General features: G+C 42.5%; 1 protein-coding gene across 1 annotated transcript; it reads left to right on the top strand.

Annotated features, from left to right (window-relative positions):
* Positions 1-107: 107 nt before the first annotated feature.
* Positions 108-23,392, top strand: ctu2 (cytosolic thiouridylase subunit 2 homolog (S. pombe)). Its single transcript, XM_031304702.2, has 16 exons — positions 108-448; positions 2,291-2,365; positions 3,725-3,803; positions 3,959-4,018; positions 6,957-7,017; positions 7,301-7,410; positions 8,679-8,920; positions 12,605-12,740; positions 13,808-13,939; positions 17,134-17,225; positions 17,371-17,468; positions 19,847-19,945; positions 20,299-20,404; positions 21,511-21,577; positions 22,662-22,720; positions 23,005-23,392. Exons 1-16 carry the CDS (start codon positions 393-395, stop codon positions 23,072-23,074), a joined length of 1,542 nt encoding a protein of 513 aa, XP_031160562.1. The 5' UTR covers positions 108-392; the 3' UTR covers positions 23,075-23,392.
* The last annotated feature ends 164 nt before the right edge of the window (positions 23,393-23,556 follow it).

The raw sequence follows: 23,556 nt of genomic DNA, 5'->3' as shown, positions 1-23,556 counted from the left end.
TATTTAGTCTTATTTTGATATTAGAAGCCTTGACTCGACCTCCATACAGCAGGTGGCAGTAACGCACCGTAAAGCATAAAGCAGAAGATTATCTCCGTCATCAAAAAGTGCCATGTTTAGACCAGACACCACACACGCGCACAGTTGTTACTGAAATGAAGTGAATGTAAATATTGAGCAGCGTTATATCGTAACATATAGCAGAAACGCGTCGCTGTAAGTATCCGTATCCTTCAGATGAGTTAGTGCACCCTGCTCCTCGTCAACACATTCGACTGTTCTACGAGTTCAAAACTAGACACAAGTCTCGCTGACATACCGGTGACGTTCCGCTGTATTCGGATAGCTTCAGCTACAGACGTCGGTAAGACTCAGGGACGTTAGCAGCAGCTATGTGCCAGGTGGATGAAGACTACCAGGAGCAGCTGCAGCAGGCCGAGGTACCCAGGTACGTTGTCAGCGCCCAATGGTTGAACAAGCTGTTCTATTATATTGTAAATGTACTGGCACGTTGAGTCTTTGAAGTTAACCGCCATATGCAAGTCAGTCAGCAGCAGTGGTAAAAACTGTCCTGTCCTGTTAGTAGTGTCCTGAGGAGTGTCCCGGGACAGTCGGACAGGACAGCGTCTGGGTGTCACAGGACAGTGTACAGGACAGTGTCTGACTGTCCTGGGACAGTCGTGTCACAGGACAGTGTCTGGGAGTCACAGGACAGTGTCTGACTGTCCTGGGACAGTCGTGTCACAGGACAGTGTCTGGGAGTCACAGGACAGTGTACAGGACAGTGTCTGACTGTCCTGGGACAGTCATGGTGTCACAGGACAGTGTCTGGGAGTCACAGGACAGTGTCTGACTGTCCTGGGACAGTCGTGTCACAGGACAGTGTCTGGGAGTCACAGGACAGTGTACAGGACAGTGTCTGACTGTCCTGGCACAGTGTCTTGACTGTCCTGGGACAGTCATGGTGTCACAGGACAGTGTCTGGGAGTCACAGGACAGTGTACAGGACAGTGTCTGACTGTCCTGGCACAGTGTCTTGACTGTCCTGGGACAGTCATGGTGTCACAGGACAGTGTCTTGGAGTCACAATACAGTGTACAGGACAGTCATGGTTTCACAGGACAGTGTACAGGACAGTGTCTGACTGTCCCGGGACAGTCATGGAATCACAGGACAGTGTCTGGGAGTCACAGGACAGTGTACAGGACAGTGTCTGACTGTCCTGGGACAGTCATGGAATCACAGGACAGAGTCTGGGAGTCACTGGACACTGTACAGGACAGTGTCTGGGTGTCACAGGACAGTGTCTGACTGTCCCGGGACAGACATGGAGTCACACTCCTCAGGACACTACTAACAGGACAGGAGAGTTTTTGCTGCCACTGCTTCTCAAGTCAGTCCCAGTTAGTGCATCCCATATAGTAATCATGTTTACGTTTAAGACCTTTAAAAGAATTGCACGTTATCAGCACTGCAAACGTGTCTAACGTAAAAGCACTTAACGATGGCGAATGTCTATCTGAAGTCTAGTATTTCAGTAGGATTAAGAACGGCCATATCTTGTTGTCTGTGCTAGTTATCTGGAGTCAACCAGACTAACTGTTAGCTGTCATTACAGCTGGATTACTGCCACAGGAACCAAAGTCATATGTTCACTGCATGTCGATTGGCTTTAGTCATTTGATTGAATGCTACTTTTTTAGGTAATCATTGCAGCACTCACATATCAACTAAGGCAGGTCCTGCATTGTTACAGCACATCTTCCTAAATAAAGTAGTTCTTAACACAATACTCCACATGCTGTACCTATGCTGAAAGAGTTATTGCTTGTGAAGGATCACTTCATGGCCAATTGGAGAAAAACAATTACAATGACTGTCTACTTTTTCATGCGCTGGCTTGTGAGTGTTGAGATTTGATGTGTAATGGAATCACCACAAACTATCTGGGACAGCCAGATAGGTAGTATTCTTTCCAGCTCAGAGGTACTGGTTTGCCCCTGGGCAAATAATGAAGCTGACATAGTCTGCTGTGTGCACTGGACTTAATGGAAACTTGAAAGCAACACTATGTCCAGAGGAGGATGGTGGTGGTGGGGTGGTGGGGTCAAAGCTGTTTCCCCCATGATGAAAACATAACTTCAGACCCTCTGCATTACTGCTGTAGTGTAGCTATTGTGGCATTCTAGTACACCATCAACCTCCACAGTTTATGCAGACATGTTTGTGTCGTGTCATAAAATATGAATCTATGCAAATAATTTTTCATTTTTGTTCCTACTTTTGTTAGTGTTTCTAAGAAATGTGTGAAATGCAAAGAGGCACCTGCAGCTGTGGTCATCAGAGCAGGAGATACGTTCTGCAGGTAAGACTGTTTTACTGCTTGCTATCTATTATTAACTATTATTATTATTATTATTATTATTATTATTATTATTATTATTATCATCAACTCAGGGCAGTCATTGAATGGGGCTAGATGCATACAACTGTTTAGATTAAGACCCATTAAAGCTATAGTGCGTAGTTTCTGTCTCCCCCATGAGGAATTCTAAGTAATGACAACCAAAACTGTCAGCGCGTCCACATGATTCTTTTTTTAGTCAGCTTTATAAAGTCTCACTCATACCTGGTTCTGTTTAATAGATCTCTATAAGGAAGTGTTACAAACAATGATAAAAAGTGAATAGTAAATAAGAAAGGTAATTTGTGTATGAGAGGAGAAACTCAGCAGCAGAGTGGTGAGTGTGAGGAGCAGATCAGGAAACACAATCTTCTCAAATGTTATTCTAAAAGCGGAGAAATCAATCTACCTATCTCTAAATAAGCCTGTTGAGGTAAACAAAGGCTGCTATTTTAGAACTAGGGCTGCACGATATGAGGAAAATATGCAATATCGATAATGTTGTTGAATATCATAATAACGATATTTAAGGTAAATAAACAGTGTGCTCAGTTCTGCTGCTTTCAGTATTTTAGCAGAATACTGAACGCAGCAGAACTGAGCACACTGTTTATTTAACAAATTTCTTGTTGAATTTAAAACAAGTGAAAGGAAATCATTTCCAACATTCTTTCATTGAACAAATTGAACATTGAATTGAATATAAAAGGCGCCACTAAAAAAGCATTTTAAATAAGCATTTAAAAAAACGTTTTAAAGTGCTGGTTGCTACTGATATTTTCTTTCAACTAACACAAAAAAATCTGAGTCTTTCACAATATGTCGCAGCCTTTTGCGATGTATATTGCGCCAGCTGATATTGCGATGACGATAAAAAAATGTATTGTGCATCCCTATTTAGAACGTACAGCCCTGACAGAATGTGACTTTTTAGTTGTGACCAGGCCATGTATCCAGCCTGTCCCATATCTGATTCTCAAAGGTCTTGTTCGTATTGTTGTTAGAGCTGGAGTTGTGGCTAGAAGAAATGAGTTCACAGGCGCCCAGATAGCTCAGTTGGTAGAGCGGGCGCCCATATATAGAGGTTTACTCCTCGACGCAGCGGGCCCGGGTTCGACTCTGACGTGCGGCCCTTTGCTGCATGTCATTCCCCCCTCTCTCTCTCCTCTTTCATGTCTTCAGCTGTCCTGTCAAAATAAAGGCCTAAAAATGCCCACAAATAATAATTTGAAAAAAAAAGAAGAAGAAATGACTTCACAATGCAAATAAATGAATTGCATTTTACTGACTTTGCTCAAATCATTTCTCTGTCTGTGTTAGGGGCTGTTTCAAGGAATACTTCATTCATAAGTTCAGAGCCATGCTGGGCAAAAACAGGGTGATTTTCCCTGGAGAGAAGGTAATCTGTGGGCTTTATTTGTCCACTTGATTCTCTAAATAAAAAACTGTGTTTTCTTCTGACACAGCATGACCCAATATACTGCAATTCATTTTCATCATTTATTATGCTCACAGAATAATTCAAATGAACTAAAAGGTCTTCTCTGGTTGTAGGTGCTGCTGGCTGTATCTGGAGGTCCTTCTTCCTGCTCAATGCTCAGTCAAGTCCAAGAGGTTTACCTGTTTAAATTTAAATCATGTAAAAAAACAAATGGTTGTGACTGGTGGGAATGATAATTCAATTACATTACTTTACATGTCATTTAGCAGACGCTTTTATCTAAAGCGACTTCCAATTAAGTGCTTTCAACTGTGAAGGTACAAACTCCAGACAACAAGTAGTAAGTGCAAGTACATTAGCTTTAAATAGGCAAAGCTACAAAGAGACATATGAAAGTGCAGCTTCAAGAATTTTTTTTTTTATTATCCGAGGTGTAGTCGGAAGAGATGTGTTTTTAGCCTTCGGCGGAAGATGTGTAGGCTTTCGGCCATCCTGATATCGATGGGGAGCCCGTTCCACCATTTGGGAGCCAATTAGTGGGCATATGACTTCCGTGTCCTGCATGAATTAACGCGATGCTTCATTTAATTTTTAAAGCTACATTGTGTAAGAATTTCTCCCATCTAGCGGTGAAAATTGTATATGACAACCAACTGAATGTGACTTTCTAGCCCTTCCTCCTACAGTGGCCGAACCCGAAATTAGCTCTCTCCATCGTTTACACGCAACTGTTCTAGCCACTCCAATATTAACTTTGGTCTTGTTGCTTTGCCTGTCACGTTGTCGTTTTAATTCTCTTTTTCGCTTCCCTGGCGAGTAATCTCCCCCTGGCATTCGTCACGGTGCCAGTGAGTGTGAGAGGGCGTAAGGCGGAGGCACAGTATCTCACATAAGTGAGTACACCCCTCACATTTTAGTAAATATTTCATTATATCTTTTAATGGGACAACACTGAAGAAATTACACTTTGCTACAATGTAAAGTATTAAGTGTACAGCTTGTATAACAGTGTAAATGTGCTGTCCCCTCAAAATAACTCAACACACAGCCATTAATGTCTAAACCGCTGGCAACTAAAGTGAGTACACCCCTATGTTAAATTCCCATAGAGGCAGGCAGATTTTTATTTTTAAAGGCCAGTTATTTCATGGATCCAGGATACTATGCATCCTGATAAAGTTCCCTTGGCCCCCACATCATCACATCCCCTTCACCATACCCCCACATCATTACATACCCTTCACCATACCCCCACATCATTACATACCCTTCACCATACCCCCACATCATTACATACCCTTCACCATACCCCCACATCATCACATACCCTTCACCATACCCCACATCATCACATCCCCTTCACCATACCCCCACATCATCACATACCCTTCACCATACCTAGAAATTGGCATGGGGTACTTTCCATAAAATCATCTCTCAATGCAAATAAAACAAGCTATTAGGCTAACTGGAATAAAACCATGCCAATCTCTAGGTATGGTGAAGGGGATGTGATGATGTGGGGGTATTTTAATTCCAAAGGCCAAGGGAACTTTATCAGGATGCATAGTATCCTGGATCCATGAAATAACTGGCCTTTAAAAATAAAAATCTGCCTGTCTCTATGGGAATATAACATAGGGGTGGACTGACTTTTGTTGCCAGCGGTTTAGACATTAATGGCTGTGTGTTGAGTTATTTTGAGGGGACAGCACATTTACACTGTTATACAAGCTGTACACTTAATACTTTATATTGTAGCAAAGTGTAATTTCTTCAGTGTTGTCCCATTAAAAGATACAATGAAATATTTACTAAAATGTGAGGGGTGTACTCACTTTTGTGAGATACTGTATGTCCCTCTTTGGCTAATGTATTTTAAAGATGGAGGCGCAACATGGCAGCCGTCATTCGAGCGACTCGCCCGTATGTATTCTGAATGATTCTGAATGTCAGATTCTACGCTTATGAGAATACTTTGATTAGTTGGTGGAAGTAATTACACATGAATGAGCACATATTTGTGAAAGACCAAAGGGGGTTTTGCTAAGAATCAACTCAAAAAATGACACAATAAGTTGAATAAGGGTTAATTAGTAAGCTTTTGGTTGTCTGTTTTACCAGATGGTCAACAGAATAGCACGTTATGGTACGTGCAGCCACAATCAGTACGTTTACATGCACACCAATATTCCACTATTATTCCGAATATGACAATATTCCGAATTTGATACAGGTCATGTAAACAGCATATTCAGAATAAGGCCTTTTTCCGAACATACTGTAGCATTTTCCGATTAAGACGTGGGATATTCCGGTATTACTAGAGTTTTAGAAGCATTCTTTGGACATGTATACAGCGCATTCGGAATATGTGTCTCAATCGGGTTTTCACTGCAGGCTTATGGTCAGCTCTATGCCTTGCTATGGTTACTGTACACAAACCAACCAGCCAACTGTTTGCAAGGCTGGAGACCTGATAAGAGGGAGAAACACAGCTACTTTTAAACATTAGCAAAGACTTGGATGTCAACAAGTTTATGGATGTGAGCCGACCTTTTCAAGAAGCTGGTTGAAGGAATGAAAGAGGGATGCTGTGTTCACACGCTCCAACAAGTCCGCCACTGCTGGTAAACTTTGAAAAAATCGTATTTTGCACAGCTACATGTAAACGGGAATATTAGCGGCATATTCACTTTCATTAGCCATGTAAACAGCTTAGTCGGAATATTGTCTTTTTCAGAATTAGGGCAAAAACTGGAATATTATGTGCATGTAAACCTACTGACTGAGGTCTGAGACAAGCACATTATAAAACATCAGTGGATGTCAGCAGAAAAGTATCGTTCAGTACTAACATTTCAGCATGGAGCACAACAGCCAGTGACCTGCTGTATGTGGATCAATGGAGGATTTTCACTAATTAACTAATAACTACCAAAGTTCCCCGAACATTTAATGATGTAACAGATGGTGAGATGCTACTTATAATTCCACTATACATTCCTTATCCATAGAGATTCTGTATGACCATATAGGTCCAATATAATCTTGTTTCCTTGTCTTTGTTTTTAAATATTAATGGAACTGCAAACCTTTTCTTCCTCCCAGGGTTTGAGCCAGAATGCTCACAAGAAGTTGAGATTCTCGCCCGGCATTGTCTTCGTTGATGGTAAATGAAGTTGCGAGTCTAATCATTTTCATGTACACTATGTCTTTCACTAGGACTTTTTTTTTGTGATTAACAATTTTTTTATTTAAGTTTAAAACGACATACAATTAAAAACATGAACATATTCCCCCCCTCCCCCACTCGTCACCACCCACCCATCATACACATGTCAGGAGGACTTTTGTCTTTTCTGAAATGATTCTTGGCCAAAGCATTTGACTGTGTGTGTGTGTGTGTGTGTGTGTGTGTGTGTGTGTGTGTGTGTGTGTGTGTATGTTCCCAGAGGGGGGTGCTGTGGGTCAGTCTGTGGAGGAGAGACAGAGGACGCTGGCTGAGCTGCAGGCTGTGTTCAAGGCTACAGGTTTCCCCTTCCACATGGTGCCTCTGGAACAGGTCAGGACTGTCTGTTACAACACCTAAAATGAATAAAGTCTAAAACTCTGTCAAACATGCATTTTTGTTCAGTAGGGTTGGGTATCGTTTGGGTTTTTTCCGATACCGGTGCTAAAACGATACTTTTAAAACAGCGCCGGTGACTGAACCGGTGTCTGAACCTAAATATATATATAATATATTTATAATGTATATAATATAAAATGTAAAAAAGGAGCACAAAACGACAGTTGGCAACATTAAAGAACGGCTTGTTTATTGCTAAGGCCACAGGGTCAAAATTAAATGATTGATTAATAATGTAATAACAATGACTTATTTCACCAGTAAATTGCTGGTTAACGACAAAAACAAGCACCAGATGGGAAAAGGGTATTTTACAATAACTTTGAATGCACCACAAGGCTGGCGAGTTTCAAGTAAACGCACCTGGCAACGGCAGCTGCAGTCAGACTGTTACGTCCCGGTGTTGGAATCCTCTACAGGGAAATACAGTCACACTTTACACCGCTTAACGTAAGCTGTCACAAAAAAAATGTGTGTTTAATCCAGCTACTAGCTAATGGTAAAGTAGCGTCCCGTGCAGCGATGCTTCTGAAAAAAAAAAAGGTCAGGCACTGAAATTTTTGTTCTCATTTGGTCTCGTTACTACCGTTTACGTCGGAACCGGTGCCCTATTAGCACTGCGTTTCGGTACCCAACCCTACCTGTCAGTCTCATGACACTTTTACAATCTTATGAGGTTGGACCTGTAATGGTCTGAAATGAGTGCTGTCAAACTGACAAAAAGACTACATTAGATCAAATGTAGTCTATATCCTCAACATTCCACTTCCCGTGATTGTTCCGGTGCCGCAGGAAATTCCCCTGGATGCATGTCTTTTCGCCGATGTCCGTTACCTTCCTCTGTCTTTGTGTTGGCGTTCTAAACTCAACAAAGATTTGTGAGGACTATGGTTAACTGCTCCTCAGATCTCTGCAGGGTAAATCCAGACAGCTAGCTAGACTATCTGTCCAATCTGAGTTTTCTGTTGCACGACTAAAACTACTTTAGAACGTACACGTTCCACCAAAACAAGTTCCTTCCTGAGACTATTTTGCAGTAGCTCCGTGCGGAGTTTAGCGTTGCCCATGACCATTATGATTGGTTTGAAGAAATGCAGATAAACCAGAGCACGTTTTTCATGCATGCTATGTGGACTAGCCAGAGCTAGGAGGAGGGTCTAGATCAAATGGAATATTGAATGTGTCCTCCAACCAATCTTTAGGTTCTGGAACTTCCCAGTTCAGTGTTGGTGACTGCCCCGGCACTCTCAGAGCGACCAGCCGGTGCCTACAAAGCAGCCGTTGATCGTTTCATTCAGAGCGACAGCAGCAGCAGTGTGCCACCACGGCAACAGGAGGAAACCTCACTACCTCATGTTCAGGAGTCCCACAGACAGTTACTGCAGCAGCTGATTGGCTCTGCTAAGACACAGACCGCCAGAGAAGACCTGCTAAACACATTAAGGTTAGACCGACACTACCTGCTGAATCCCATCTGTCTTGATGGTGCTTCCAGTGTTTTCCACACATACAGTGAGGAAAATAAGTATTTGAACACTCTGCTATTTTGCAAGTTCTCCCACTTAGAAAGCATGGAGGGGTCTGAAATTGTCATCGTAGGTGCATGTCCACTGTGAGAGACATAATCTAAAAAAAAAAATCCAGAAATCACAATGTATGATTTTTTAACTATTTATTTGTATGATACAGCTGCAAATAAGTATTTGAACACCTGAGAAAATCAATGTTAATATTTGGTACAGTAGCCTTTGTTTGCAATTACAGAGGTCAAACGTTTCCTGTAGTTTTTCACCAGGTTTGCACACACTGCAGGAGGGATTTTGGCCCACTCCTCCACACAGATCTTCTCTAGATCAGTCAGGTTTCTGGGCTGTCGCTGAGAAACACGGAGTTTGAGCTCCCTCCAAAGATTCTCTATTGGGTTTAGGTCTGGAGACTGGCTAGGCCACGCCAGAACCTTGATATGCTTCTTACAGAGCCACTCCTTGGTTATCCTGGCTGTGTGCTTCGGGTCATTGTCATGTTGGAAGACCCAGCCTCGACCCATCTTCAATGCTCTAACTGAGGGAAGGAGGTTGTTCCCCAAAATCTCGCAATACATGGCCCCGGTCATCCTCTCCTTAATACAGTGCAGTCGCCCTGTCCCATGTGCAGAAAAACACCCCCAAAGCATGATGCTACCACCCCCATGCTTCACAGTAGGGATGGTGTTCTTGGGATGGTACTCATCATTCTTCTTCCTCCAAACACGGTTAGTGGAATTATGACCAAAAAGTTCTATTTTGGTCTCATCTGACCACATGACTTTCTCCCATGACTCCTCTGGATCATCCAAATGGTCATTGGCAAACTTAAGACGGGCCTTGACATGTGCTGGTTTAAGCAGGGGAACCTTCCGTGCCATGCATGATTTCAAACCATGACGTCTTAGTGTATTACCAACAGTAACCTTGGAAACGGTGGTCCCAGCTCTTTTCAGGTCATTGACCAGCTCCTCCCGTGTAGTTCTGGGCTGATTTCTCACCTTTCTTAGGATCATTGAGACCCCACGAGGTGAGATCTTGCATGGAGCCCCAGTCCGAGGGAGATTGACAGTCATGTTTAGCTTCTTCCATTTTCTAATGATTGCTCCAACAGTGGACCTTTTTTCACCAAGCTGCTTGGCAGTTTCCCCGTAGCCCACAATTTTGTCTCTAGTGTCTTTGGACAGCTCTTTGGTCTTGGCCATGTTAGTAGTTGGATTCTTACTGATTGTATGGGGTGGACAGGTGTCTTTATGCAGCTAAAGACCTCAAACAGGTGCATCTAATTTAGGATAATAAATGGAGTGGAGGTGGACATTTTAAAGGCAGACTAACAGGTCTTTGAGGGTCAGAATTCTAGCTGATAGACAGGTGTTCAAATACTTATTTGCAGCTGTATCATACAAATAAATAGTTAAAAAATCATATATTGTGATTTCTGGATTTTTTTTTTTAGATTATGTCTCTCACAGTGGACATGCACCTACGATGACAATTTCAGACCCCTCCATGATTTCTAAGTGGGAGAACTTGCAAAATAGCAGGGTGTTCAAATACTTATTTTCCTCACTGTAGACTAATGTGTGGCGATGCGCCTCACTATCAACACCGGCCGCCGCACACTGCGTTTCGTTATTACATTTTTTTTTAATTTTTTTTTTAACGCTATTTAAAACACGTTCTTCTGCATTTCCTTTCCCTGCTCTCCTCCGTCTCTCTGTCACTTGTGTCCCGCTCACGTACACACACAGCTCCTCCCACCATGCGGTGTTTGGTGTTTTTAGCCCCCAACGTCGCCTTCCAGGCAGCGCGGCAATGGTTATGTCCAAGGGGGTAAGCTTCTCCTCACAACTCGTACCTTCTATGGCGCCATTTTGATGCTAACAAGCACTCACCTCCCGTTAGCATCCCATTGACTGCCATTCATTTTGACGTCACTTTGACAGCCAATAACTTTACATCTGAAGCGTTTAAAGACTCTATTTGTCCATTGTTTATTTCTAAAGAAACACGACAACGTATAAAAGGCTCCATTACCTTGTACCTCACGTTATGGCTCCGTAGCAGACGTTTTTATAAAAATAGGCTAACAGGCGTGTCATAACCACGCGACTTACTGTCGCATAGTAGAGGAATTACCGTATAGTACAGGAGAAGCTCACAGGCAGTTTGGACTTCCATTAGCTGTTTAAGTTTAATTACTAATGTTAACTATCATTTTAGTGATCAATAATTAGCCTGTGTCTATGTTATCTCCTTACATATACCTACGCTCTCCGTCTCTGCTAGATTGGGAATGATTGAGATTTCTCTTGGCACAGCTACCAGAAGACTTCCACCTTTCAGAGAGGTTGCTCACGTCACATTTACGTCGTCTCTCTCAGTTGGAGGCTGCTCAGTAACGCTCAGCGCTCACCGGAAAAGTGCTTCTAACGGCCTTCACTGGTCTCCGTCCAGAGCAACGGGATCTATTGGTCCATTCTATATACTGTCTATGGTTATGTCAAAGAAGTTATGTTAGTGTTAAGGTGAGGGTTAGCTGCCTGTAAGGCGACATTGGAGGCTTAAAACACCATCGAGCCCACCATGCACACAGCGTCTGTCTCCATAAAGGTGAGAAGACGGCTGGCGAAATTCACAAGTTCACTAAAGGTTGGTATCTATCTCGTGAACACCTTTACACAATCACACATTCACAATCACCGACCCGACTCTTAGCAAACAAGCGATTGCGCCTGCTTTAGAAAGTTAACTAGTCGCAAGTTTGTGGTAAAATGCAGTTGGGTTGAGAGGTCAAAACACTATATAGCAGCTGTGAATCAAATAAACGTACAATAAATAATGTAATGTCATTTTTTACTCTTACACAAAACATGTTGTTACATATATCTGCTGCTTTTGTAATGTATTTATGTGTTGTATTTTATTGTATTGTGTTCTGTAATAGGCCATTCCTAATAGGGCTGGGCAATATATCAATATTATATCGATATCGTGACATGAGACTAGATATCGTCTTAGATTTTGGATATTGTAATATCGTAATATGATTGTCTTTCCTGGTTTTACAAGCTGCATTAGAGTAAAATTATGTTATTTTGTGAACTTACCAGACTGTTCTAGTTGTTCTATTATTTGCATTTACCCACATACTCATTAAATCCACATTACTGATGATTATATATAAAAAAAATCTAAATGTAAAAACATTTTGTGAAAGCACCAAATGCAACCCTACAATATTGTCGCAATATTGATATTGAGGTATCAAATATCGTGATTTTTGATTTTCTCCCTATCACCCGGCCCTAATTCGTAATAAACTGCCCAGGGACGACAGATGAAAATGAGCTCATTAGCTAACTGTGGCACATTTACATTAAAGTGGAAACTGAAATGTAGATTATTGTGCACCGTCCCTGGTAAATAAAAAAAAATAAAAATAAATAAGGATACAACCGGGAGGCCCAGAGAGAACATTCACTGGGGTGCAGAGAAAATACAGTATCATTTGCCTTGCCAGTGAGAATCATGATGTTGATTAAATCACAAAATGATGTTGAAAAAAAGTCCACTCTGTATGTTTGTGTGTGTTCTCCTCAAAGGCAGCATCTGCTGGTGCACACAGCTCGGACTGAAGGCTACAGTAAACTGATGCTGGGAGACAACTGCACCAGACTGGCTGTAAAACTGCTCACCAGTATATCACTGGGCAGAGGAGCACAGCTGGCTCAGGACACGGTGCGTACAGTATGTGTGCAGATGATAGGCAGGGAGGGATTTACTGTGACGTCCCATTCAGCCTACAGTGTTGTTTCCCTTTCCTTGTTCCAGATATTAGATGTGATGTCTGACTTAAACCTTAATGATGAAATATTATTACATTTTAATGAAATAAAAGTAATGTTAATTATGTATACAGATTTACAGTTTTTATGTCATCAAGCATGTTCAAATCATGAAGGAACGCAATTTGTTACTCAGACTCAGCAATGTACACAATAGATAACCATGTCCTAGCATAATAATAATAAATCTAATCTGAAACCTATACATACATAGAGCACAGTTCAAAACCGAGCAGCAGTTAAAAGAATAGTGCATCAGTGCAAGTTCAGAGGACAGACTTAGTCTGTGAGTTCATAAGCAAATCCTTCCAGAAAAGTGCAGTTTTTTTTGTGATTGTTGCGGGCAAAAATCCTTGATTATGCGGCACATTTTCTTAAAAAATGCGATGGAATATGCAGGATTTTTATGCAATTTTATGCGATGAAATTGCGGGAACTTGCAAAAACTGCGGTTTCATCATGGCTTCATCGCGGGGTTTGCAGCTTTTCGATGATGTTCACGTCGCGTAATTACGTCACTTCATAACGTTCCCATGGCTACAGGGGAAAACAGCTGCTCTTGTGTGAAGTCAACGCAACATTTTTCAACTTTCTGCTAAGATATATGTGACTTTTTTGCAACGAAAATGCGGGGATTGTGAAATCATGCAAGCCCCGCATATTTCGCGCGGAAATCGGCAATTTATGCGGCGAAAGTGCGCCGTATTTGAAAAAAAATGCGGCCCCCGCATAAATATGCGGACTTTGGCTGATTATGCATTGAATTATGCGATCGCATAATCACATTTTTCTGGAGGGACTGATAAGCCTCCCAACCTCTGGGAAGAAGCTGCACTTTAGCCTTGTTGTTTTGGCTTTGAGGCTGCACAGCCTTTTGCCTGAGAGGGGTGAACAGTTTATGTGCCGGATGGGTGGGATCCTTCATGATATTGGTGTATCTGTGTGTGTTTGTGCTAACAGGGCTTCTCAGACTCCAGATATGGTGACACAATATTAGTGAGGCCAATGAGGGACTACTCAGCTAAAGAGATAGCCTACTACAACCGCATGTTCAGCGTGCCCTCTGTTTTCCTACCAAGCCTGGACACAAAGGTAAGCTCTGACAGTAACAGCCGGCCTGCACACTGCAGAGACAACCACACAGTGATGTCACAATGGAATACAGTTGGGAAAAGGAAAGAACTTGCCAATTGTCAGTGTATAAAGGCTGTTTTATGCTTCTGCGTCAAATCGACAGTGTACCCCCGCAGACCCCTCTGCGTCGCCGCGATCCCCCTCTCCAAGCCCTCCGCCGTAGCTCGACGTGCACCTCCAAAAATGTGTAACTTTGCGTCGAGGCGACGCAGACCGCAGACGGATGGCACGTCCGTGTGATTCGGTCAGACGTGATGTCAACTGGTCCTGTGTGTTGATAGTCGGTGTTTCCAGCAGCCCACTGTGGGGAGTAGCTACATGCTAGTTCACTGACATCAGCTCTGCAAATAAACTCAGACATATTTTGGTTACAATGACGGGGTTATCCGTTTGTAAAGTGTGTATATGTCAGTCATGTTCTGAAATTAGCACTTCGCCAGCAAGCAGTACTTTGTGGACAGTTGTGCCAAAGTTTGCTTGCTAACATAACATAAACTGGCTGGCAGACCTCGCAAATATCCTCAGACTTATCACCCCCTAGTGTTATGGCGGTGAACTGCACCGCGATGCAAAGCAACCCCGACGCAGAACTCTGAAGGGTCACGTCATAAGAGCGACGCCGTAGCTACTACATCTTCATTTTTAAGCTGCCTTTTAAAAACCATCTCCATCCACACAAAAGTTTTAGCTCCAGTGGCAGAACTGATCTCCATCCATGTTAACACATCTGACAACACATATCCCATGACCATTCACATGCAGTACTCTGGGCATGTGTGTGCCGCTGTAAACAGGAAGCAGTGTTGTAGTACTCGAGACCGGTCTTGGTCTCAAGACCACTTTTTGAAGGTCTCGTCTCGAAATTGAGCACATTTTTTCTCGCCCGTGTCTCGTTCTCGGATGAAGAGGACTCTGGATTTTATTTCAAGACCACAATGGCAGGAATATCACTGAATTGCCTGTGTGTCATCTGATTTATGTATTAACATCATTACTGTGATTGGATGTAAAACTTCCTGTATCAAATGCAGCCAATTACTTGACTCATTTCTGGTTTGAAATGTGTTAAAGCAGTTACACAACGGGCCGATAGTCTGGCGAGGTCGGTGACTTGAGTCTGTTCGGTGTGTTCCGTGCCGTCATCCGTCGGAGGAGCTGTCAGCCTTTATTTTGGCCGACCTGACATGCTCAGTCAGAGACAGAGAAGTCGGGACTCACCCGGAAACGGCGAGCTGAATGAGCATGACTAAGCCTCTCAAAATCTGACGAAAATCTTTTAAACTGACCTTTGTTGATCTGAAATGAAGACAGATTCAGCAACTGCACGGCCTATTTCTCTCTTAAAATGTTTTCAGAAACACGTTTCGGTGAACTATTTTAGTACAATATGAGATCGTAATACTGAATGAGTCGCCAGTAATGGCCTTTCAAAAAATCCAAAATCTGGAAGCAGCAGCCAGATCCATGTGACGCGTTCGTCCAATCAGCTGCCAGTTTTCATTTTTTGGGCGACAATACAGATTAGCGCCGCCTGCTGTTATGGAGACGTATTACGTCTCGTCTCTTTGGTGTGTTCTGAGGAACTTTTTGGACCAACTCGGGGAGACTGATCAGTCCGACTGCCTTTTCTGCCGACATTTGGCCGTCTGGTTGGTGTGTAACTTCATTTACTGTTAACCCCTGTTCCCCGCGCTCCTTAACACACACTCCCAAAGTAAATGTAGGTGACAGGAGAAGAACCTCTGGCTGTCTGGGAGATGTAGGTCAAATTGTCAGTCATAACATTTTATGCATTACATAAATAGAGACTGTTGGTCAGATTATTACTACGAAGGAAAAAAACATTTTGTATTGACTGATCTGATAAGAACCTCCTCAACAACTTAATATTGGTCCTCATCAGCAGTAACTTGGCACAACTCCTATAAGCGAACATGAAATGTAAAATAAAGCAGATATATTATAGAAACTAAACTTCAAACCGCAGAGATTCAGTTAGAAACTACGAACGTACTGAGAGCTGAACACACAGAGGCTTTTAAAAACTTCTTTCTCTCCTGCACAGACCCCGGCCTCCGCCAGTAGACATCTTTATGTTGGAACACAGGCAGGCTGTCGGCAGCGCTTTTTCATTAGTCATCACACGTTGCTAATGTGTGATTTATGTAACCGACAGGGGGAAGTGAGATCCAAAAACAAGTGGTCACTCTGCCACATTCTGCTGCCAGGTGGACATGGGGACTTCCACTTGTTATAAGATCACTCAGGACAGATGTTAAAGCCAGGTCAAAAAAGGCCCTGTGTCTCCTGGTTTATTAAACAGATCTTCTTTGCCGATGAGGTGAAGATTGAGATAATACATTTATTATAGTGATCTGATCTCTCTTTCTCTCTCTCTCTCTCTCTCTGTCTCTCTCTCTCTCTGACCTCACACGCTGCATGTTAGGCTTTATTCTGATCCAGGCTATGTGAGACCTAAAACCCAAAGTTAATCCTAAAGTGAACTGGCTAAAGCTTGTTTTACAGTTCTGCGGAGGCTCCACGCAGAGCTTTCACCACAGCCTACGTATGTGGCCTGATGTTTAAATACTTGTGCACTGGTGTGTGCGTTGAGCCGGTGTGTATGTGTGTGTGTTAGAGGGAGAAGTGAGAGAGTGACGGTGATTATCTTCAGAGCGAGTAGTGACTCTAGAGTCACAGTGAGAGAAACAATGTGTCTCCCCTGTTCTTTCTGACCACGGTGGAACATCTGGAGCAGGAGAAGTTAACCCTCTCCTTGATTTCATGTTGTTTATGGAGAAGGAGAACCAGGAAATGAGCCGCGGGAAATGCAACACTAGCAAGCCACGGCTGAGCGACGTGCGTCACCGCGACGTGTAGTTACATTTTTCGAGAGGTGCACGTCAGGCTACGGCGTGCTTTCGACGCACAACTATAAAAAGGCCTTAACTCTGATCCTGCTCTGTGACACAGCTCTAAAAAGTGGCTTTAAAAATATGGAAATGTTGGTATCTTGTTGGACCCAGTGGGCACCATGTTTTTGTAACCGTACAAAAATAAATACTGTATGTCTCTGGTATTGCATGATATGAATGAAGTCTACTGTGATTCCATATGGTTGCGTTCACTGTGCACTTGTGTCTGTCCCACAGACAACAGACAAGTCCAGCATCCAGCGTCTGACCGAGAGCTTTGTCACCAAGCTGCAGGCGGACTTCCCCTCTACAGTCAGCACCATCTACAGGTCAGCAGGAAACTACAAACATCATGGACATAAGCATGTGTTCTTTTAGTATGCTTTTTTTTCTAATTATTAGCAAGATACAATCAATCTAGAATTTGCCACACACAAATAAAGTAATTACCAAGCTGCTGTGTGTGCGCTGTAGGACCAGTGAGAAGCTACAGACAGCATGTAGGAGCTCCTCCGCAGCTGACCACTGGGACAGATGTCTGCTCTGCATGTGCGCCCTGGACACTGCTGTTGGTAAGTGTTGTAGAGACCGTTACCAGAAATTAGTTAAAGGACAAATCCGGCGCAAAATGAACCTAGGGGTTAATAACACATGTGTACCGAGTCGACCGTTCTCTGGGATATGTTTTCATGCTAATCGAATGTGACCAGTTTTAGCGCAAACCGCTAATTAGCTTGTAGCGCTAGTCGTCGGGGCAGAGGGTAAAGTCAAAAGAAATTGCTATTTCTATACCACTAACAAGGCTCAAAATATCACCACACTTCCACGGTAGCATAATGGGGGTCCCTACATGTAAACCGAAGCGTTGAGAACTTCAGTGTACAGACCGTTTATTAAAAAGATAGTTTAGAAAGACAGTAGCGTTCACGTATACAGGCAGGCGCCATCTTGGGAAAACAGTCACGACCAGTCGAACGACGAACGCCGTGCAACCAGTAACCAGTAACGTAGCTCAGCGTTCGTCGTTCGACTGGCTAAAACTGTTCACATTTGATTAGCATGAAAACATATCCCAGAGAACGGTCGACTCGGTACACGTGTTATTAACCCCTAGGTTCGTTTTGCGCCGGAATTGTCCTTTAACTTTGTTGCCATTAAACTAAACATTGTCAGTCACTGAGCTCATAGCTTAGGAAAGACGGGACACCGTTCACAACTGATGTGACACTGAACCATAGCTTCCCTTGAAAAGCCACCAAACATTGCTGCCCCATTTAGGGTTAGCAGAGATTATAGTGCCAAGTTATTCAGACTGACTTCCCTTCTTCCCGTCCTGAGGTCTGAGGTCTGAGATTTCTATTTTTTATTTTTTTAATCCGTTTAAAATCTGCGTAATTCTGAGACCGCAGATTCCATGTGGACTTGGTTATGACCACTACAAGTACACATGTGTAACAACTTGAAAAACTTTTGTTTAACTTTCCAAATTTTTGAAGTGCTATGTAAATACCCTGCCTACATTTGGATATCCTCCAAGACAGAGAATGAATGCTTAGCATTCACAAGGATGTAAAATAAAGATAATACAGCCATGTCATCACAGAAAATATAGAACTTGGATCAGACCTCTACAGATAACTCACTCAACCTCACAGTATCATATTATCTTATTATTGGTCACCTAACAGGATGCAATATATGCATCCAGTAAAATGTCTGTCAGTAATGATACCGAAGACGCATAGATCACTAATGTACAGACAGTAAAACTAATACAGAGAAAACATATCAAAGCATTTTTCAAAATCAAAAGGACCGGTGATTCCCACAGTATTTCTTTCTTTCTCCATCCCCATCTACACGTGGACGTCCAGAGAAAAACGACGACATAACACTGACCCACGACCCATTGTAGCCTACCGGCCGGTAGCATGCTACAACAGACACACGTTAGCTTACCAGTAGCCATCAGCTGCACTTTTCCAGATACCATCGCCACTGCCAGAGTCGGCGCTGACAAGAAAAAAAAAAAAAAAACAGAACTTGAAAATCCTCCTGCTTCCCTGAAGTCACTGGTGTGGTAGTCTATATCAACGACGTTTCATTTCCCGGATTGTTCAGGTTCCTCTGGATGTCCCTCATTTTGTCCGGATGTCCGTTACCTTCTGCTTTCTTTGTGTTGGCGTTCTAACCTCCGGTGGATTTGTGAGGACTATGGTTAACTGGTAAATCCAGACAGCTAGCTAGACTATCTGTCCAATCTGAGTTTTCTGTTGCACGACTAAAACTACTTTTGAACGTACATGTTCCACCAAAACAAGTTCCTTTCTGAGACTATTTAGCAGAGGCACCGTGGCTCCGTCCGGTGCTTAGCGCCACCCAGGACAATTGGGATTGGTTTAAAGAAATACCAATAAACCAGACCATGTTTTTCTCCCATCCAGGAATGCTGTGTGGACTAGCCAGACCCTCCTCCACAGCATTGTCGAGGAAGGTCTGGCTATGTGAGTTATGTAAACAAACACCTACTGTAAAGCCTGTAGGCTCCGACCGGACTTCATGGTTCGTTCAGGTGCACCTCATTAAACATATGGTGCATTCAAGTGCACCTTGTTAACTCTGAGAAACGTAGTTGTTGTAAAGTCCCCTTCTGCCATCTAGAGGCTCTTATTGTGGCATTGCCATCACTGCTGGATGTTTTTTTATTTTTATTATTGAATCGAATTGTGGCGTTTAAATCGAAAATAAGGCCCAATCGTGGATTTGGAGAATCTTAACTCCCCTACTTCACAGTATTATACATAATCGTTCTGTTTGTAAAATAGGCAGTGGGCACTGAACACCTATAGATGTAAATAGCAGATATAAGCATTCTTTACCCAACAAGAAAGAAGACCATAATGATTTTGTCTTTCCTTCCTCTCTGCCTTCGTCTCCCTCTTTCTTTCAGAGAAGGCTTCAGCCTTCAAGGCCACACTGATCTCAGAGCAGCTCTCCCAGACTAAATCTCCAGGAGCTAGCAGTGCTGAGCTCCAAAGACAAAACCCAGGTACAGGAGTATACTGTCAGTCAATGAATACATGTCCCCTCCACTCATGCCTTGAAGATTTCTAGCCATTGTGTCTCTGTGGTATTGTGTGCTCATCTGGAGTCCTTTTTTCCAACAGGATATGGAGAAGTTCAGAAATATGACGAAGACAGTTTAACACTAAAGCTTCTTTAGAGTCTGTTATAAAATGTGAAATGAATTAGATACTTGTGTTGTATTTCAGTTCTGTGTATAAACAGCTAAAACATTGGTATGTGGGCAGAAACCTTCTCAGGCTGAGGTCAGAGGAAAAGTCCACAATTGAGTTTCTACTAATTATGCGTTAATATCAGTTTCCTGTGTTTTCATTAAAGCTCCAGTGGAACTAGAATCAGCTGCTCCCTCGGGAGATTGCTGCTCCTCTGGTGGAGAGAATTGTGTAAAAGCAGCAAGTGGTGGAGGCTGCTGTTCATCTGCCAAGTAAGTGTTGAGTAATTTATTCATCTAATCTAATCTAACGAGGGAGAGATCACACCGGCACTTGACATTTCAAACACATCATTCTAAATAGGACTGGGAGCCTTGAGTGTGTGACTGTCTTTATACATGACATTAAAATGGTTACCAGTACCTAAACTGCTTCCTAAATGACCGGTATCTACCAGACTTTGACTTCTACCAGATTTTGGTGACTCTTTTCGGTGACTCTTAAATGCCTGCGCTGCCCTCTAGTAACACTAAACAGTCTAAAGTCTGGCTGTTTTTCATCCAAAAGGATTCCAACACCGGGACATATAAACAGTCTGCAGCTAAAGACACATTGAGCCTAGCTGCGCTTTGAGACACCGTGGTCACTGTCGGACTTGTCGGAGAAACGACACCGATGGGACTTAATGGTGCCTTCGATTGCACCTCGTAAGCTCATGGTGCATTCAAGTGCAACTCGAGAAACTCAAGCTGTTGTTGTAAAGTACCCTTCTGCCATCTAGTGTTTCTCCTTTTTGTTGTTGAACAGCAGTTGACTAGTGAAAGAAGTTATTACATTTTAAATAGATGATAAATTTGACCATAAAGCCTTAGCGATAAACAAGCCGTTCTTTATTGTCGCAGACTGCCGTTTTGTGCTCTTCTTTCTGTATTATTATTATTATTTTTTTTTTAGTATCTGTTCAGGCCCTATTTAGGCACAGGAAACCACATTTTATCACCGATATCGGAAAAAACCCAAACGATATCCAACCCTAGTGAACAGTGTGACTGTACGCCAACAAACGTGCTGTTGAAAGCAGAGGTCTTGGATGGCCAGTCTCCCTCTGCTATCACTGACAATGCTAACATTGTCAGGTTTAGCAGGTATCATTTTCACCATGGTCCCCATCTTAGTTTAGCCTGTTGGCATGCTAACCGTTGCCAATTAGCAGTTAACACAAAGCACGGCTAATGTAGCAGGATCATAATCCCCTTCTGTTTGTTTCTTCTCTCTTTACGCCATTTAATTGTGTTTTTCTTTTTGGCTGTTATGTAAACAGGATGTAAATAATAAATGCGTCGTGTCAAAGCAGTCTACCTGTGTTGTTCTATCACAGGGTACCAGAGACGAGCGATCTGAAGACTCTGTTGTGTTACAGCTGTAAGCTGACCATCAAAGACATGGTGAGTGACATAACCCCAACAACACTCAGTGATTTTCAAATACAAGCTAAAGTTTGTCTTGGTTGTTAACCACCTAATTCAAAATCTAAATATATCATTCATGACCTTAAAGAGTAACTAACCCCAGACCTTTGGCTGAAGTGCCTCTACCCTGGACAAATTCAAACAATACCTCATAAGTGATGATTGAGAGGGATTCTTTTTTTAAAGTTCTCATATTATGCTTTTTGGCTTTTTCCCTTTCCTTTATTGTGTTATATATCTATTTGTGCATGTTATAGGTTTACAAAGTGAAAAAGCCCAAAGTCCACCCCAAAGGGACTTACCATCTCCAACAGAAAACACTGTTCACCAACTGCTCCAAACAGCTCTATTGTAGTCCAGCCTTTACTTCAGAGACAAACGTGGTCACTTTGGAACACACGTTATAATGCTCACCTAGCTGCTAGCATGGCACGCCCTCATACTCTGCTTCTGACTGGCTAGTAGTCCTTACCTAGGTACTGTCAGGGCACGCCCTTATACTCTGTTTCTGACTGGCTAGTAGTCCTTACCTAGGTACTGTCAGGACACGCCCTCATACTCTACTTCTGACTGGCTAGTAGTCCTTACCTAGCTACTGTCAGGGCACGCCCTCATACTCTGCTTCTGACTGGCTAGTAGTCCTTACCTAGGTACTGAGCATGTGCAACTCCCAACAAAGATGGAACAGAAGTGAGAGGTCTCACTCTGTAGCTAAAACAGAGAGCTCAACACACAGGGTGAAAAGAGGAGCTGCAGCAATGTGCAGTACAACAAAAATATGGTGTTTTTTGAAAATTAAACCACATAAACCTATTCTGGTACAACCTCTAAATACAATTATGAACCTGAAAATGAGCATAATATGAGCACTTTAAAGTCTATACATTGTTTTTAGTAAAATACTGCACAATATACCTTTTTTATGTAGTTTTTGAAATCGGAAAAAAACTGCTTTGTCTCATAGTATGTTGTCCCATGTTTGAAGTGAAATAAGACCATGCATGTGGGCATTTGATGTTTTACTGACACTGATGTTCTTCATTGTCCTCGTGGCGTCAAGTCGTCAGTGGAGCGTCTCCCGCAGTACATCCTGTCAGAGGCTCATAGGAGGCAGAGGAGGTGAGAAGAAGATTTGGTTCCTTTAAAGCATGTTTCCATTGTTGATTCCATGTACAAGAAACACCTTCATGAAATCATGAAACTGCTTTTCTCATTTTATGAATGCGTTTTTCAGATGTTCTAATGTCAGCCCGGTATGAATACCTAGACTCTGTGTGCCAAACAAACTGTTGTACAGGAACAACCTAATCAACATTATAACATCTAGACAAAATGTATGCGTAGAAAATTGGAGCAGAAACCCAAATGACAGATTCTCAGGACTTAAGCGTTGTGTTCTGCAGGTCTCAGATGAGAGAGGAGATCAGTGACTTCCTGCTGGATGATGAAGATGATGGTGACCAAGGCGATTAGAGGGGAAGTTAAGCTGATTGTTCACCTCCAGCAGTCCACTCTGAAAAAATGGACAACACAAAATGTACAACCTGCAGGGAGTGGAGGATTTTGAAATATACAGACAAATACAGTAGATTATAAATTTTGTACAAAAGCAGTCATAATCTAAATCCTGTGTGGTCTGCATTTTCTTCTAACATGGCATAATTCATATGTACACTCACACACACATGGTGGACTCAAAACACCCAGCACGTGGACCAAGCGCTCGTTGTTAGAGTTAACATCTCAGAATCTGAACATAATAAAGGATCTATTTTTATGGCTTTCTGTGCAGTTTTCCACATTGATTTGAATCTCATTTCTACATACATTTAGGCACTATTGTGATACAAAATCCAAGCAATAATGAAGTTGATCATCATTCTTAGAAATGTACCCATAAACCCATTGTGTGTGTATAGAGATGGATGGTGATGGCACAGCACAAAGCATGGTAA

The sequence above is a fragment of the Sander lucioperca genome, chromosome 15, assembly GCF_008315115.2.
Source record: "Sander lucioperca isolate FBNREF2018 chromosome 15, SLUC_FBN_1.2, whole genome shotgun sequence".
NCBI lineage: Eukaryota > Metazoa > Chordata > Actinopteri > Perciformes > Percidae > Sander > Sander lucioperca.
This window is presented reverse-complemented; position numbering and strand designations above follow the sequence as displayed.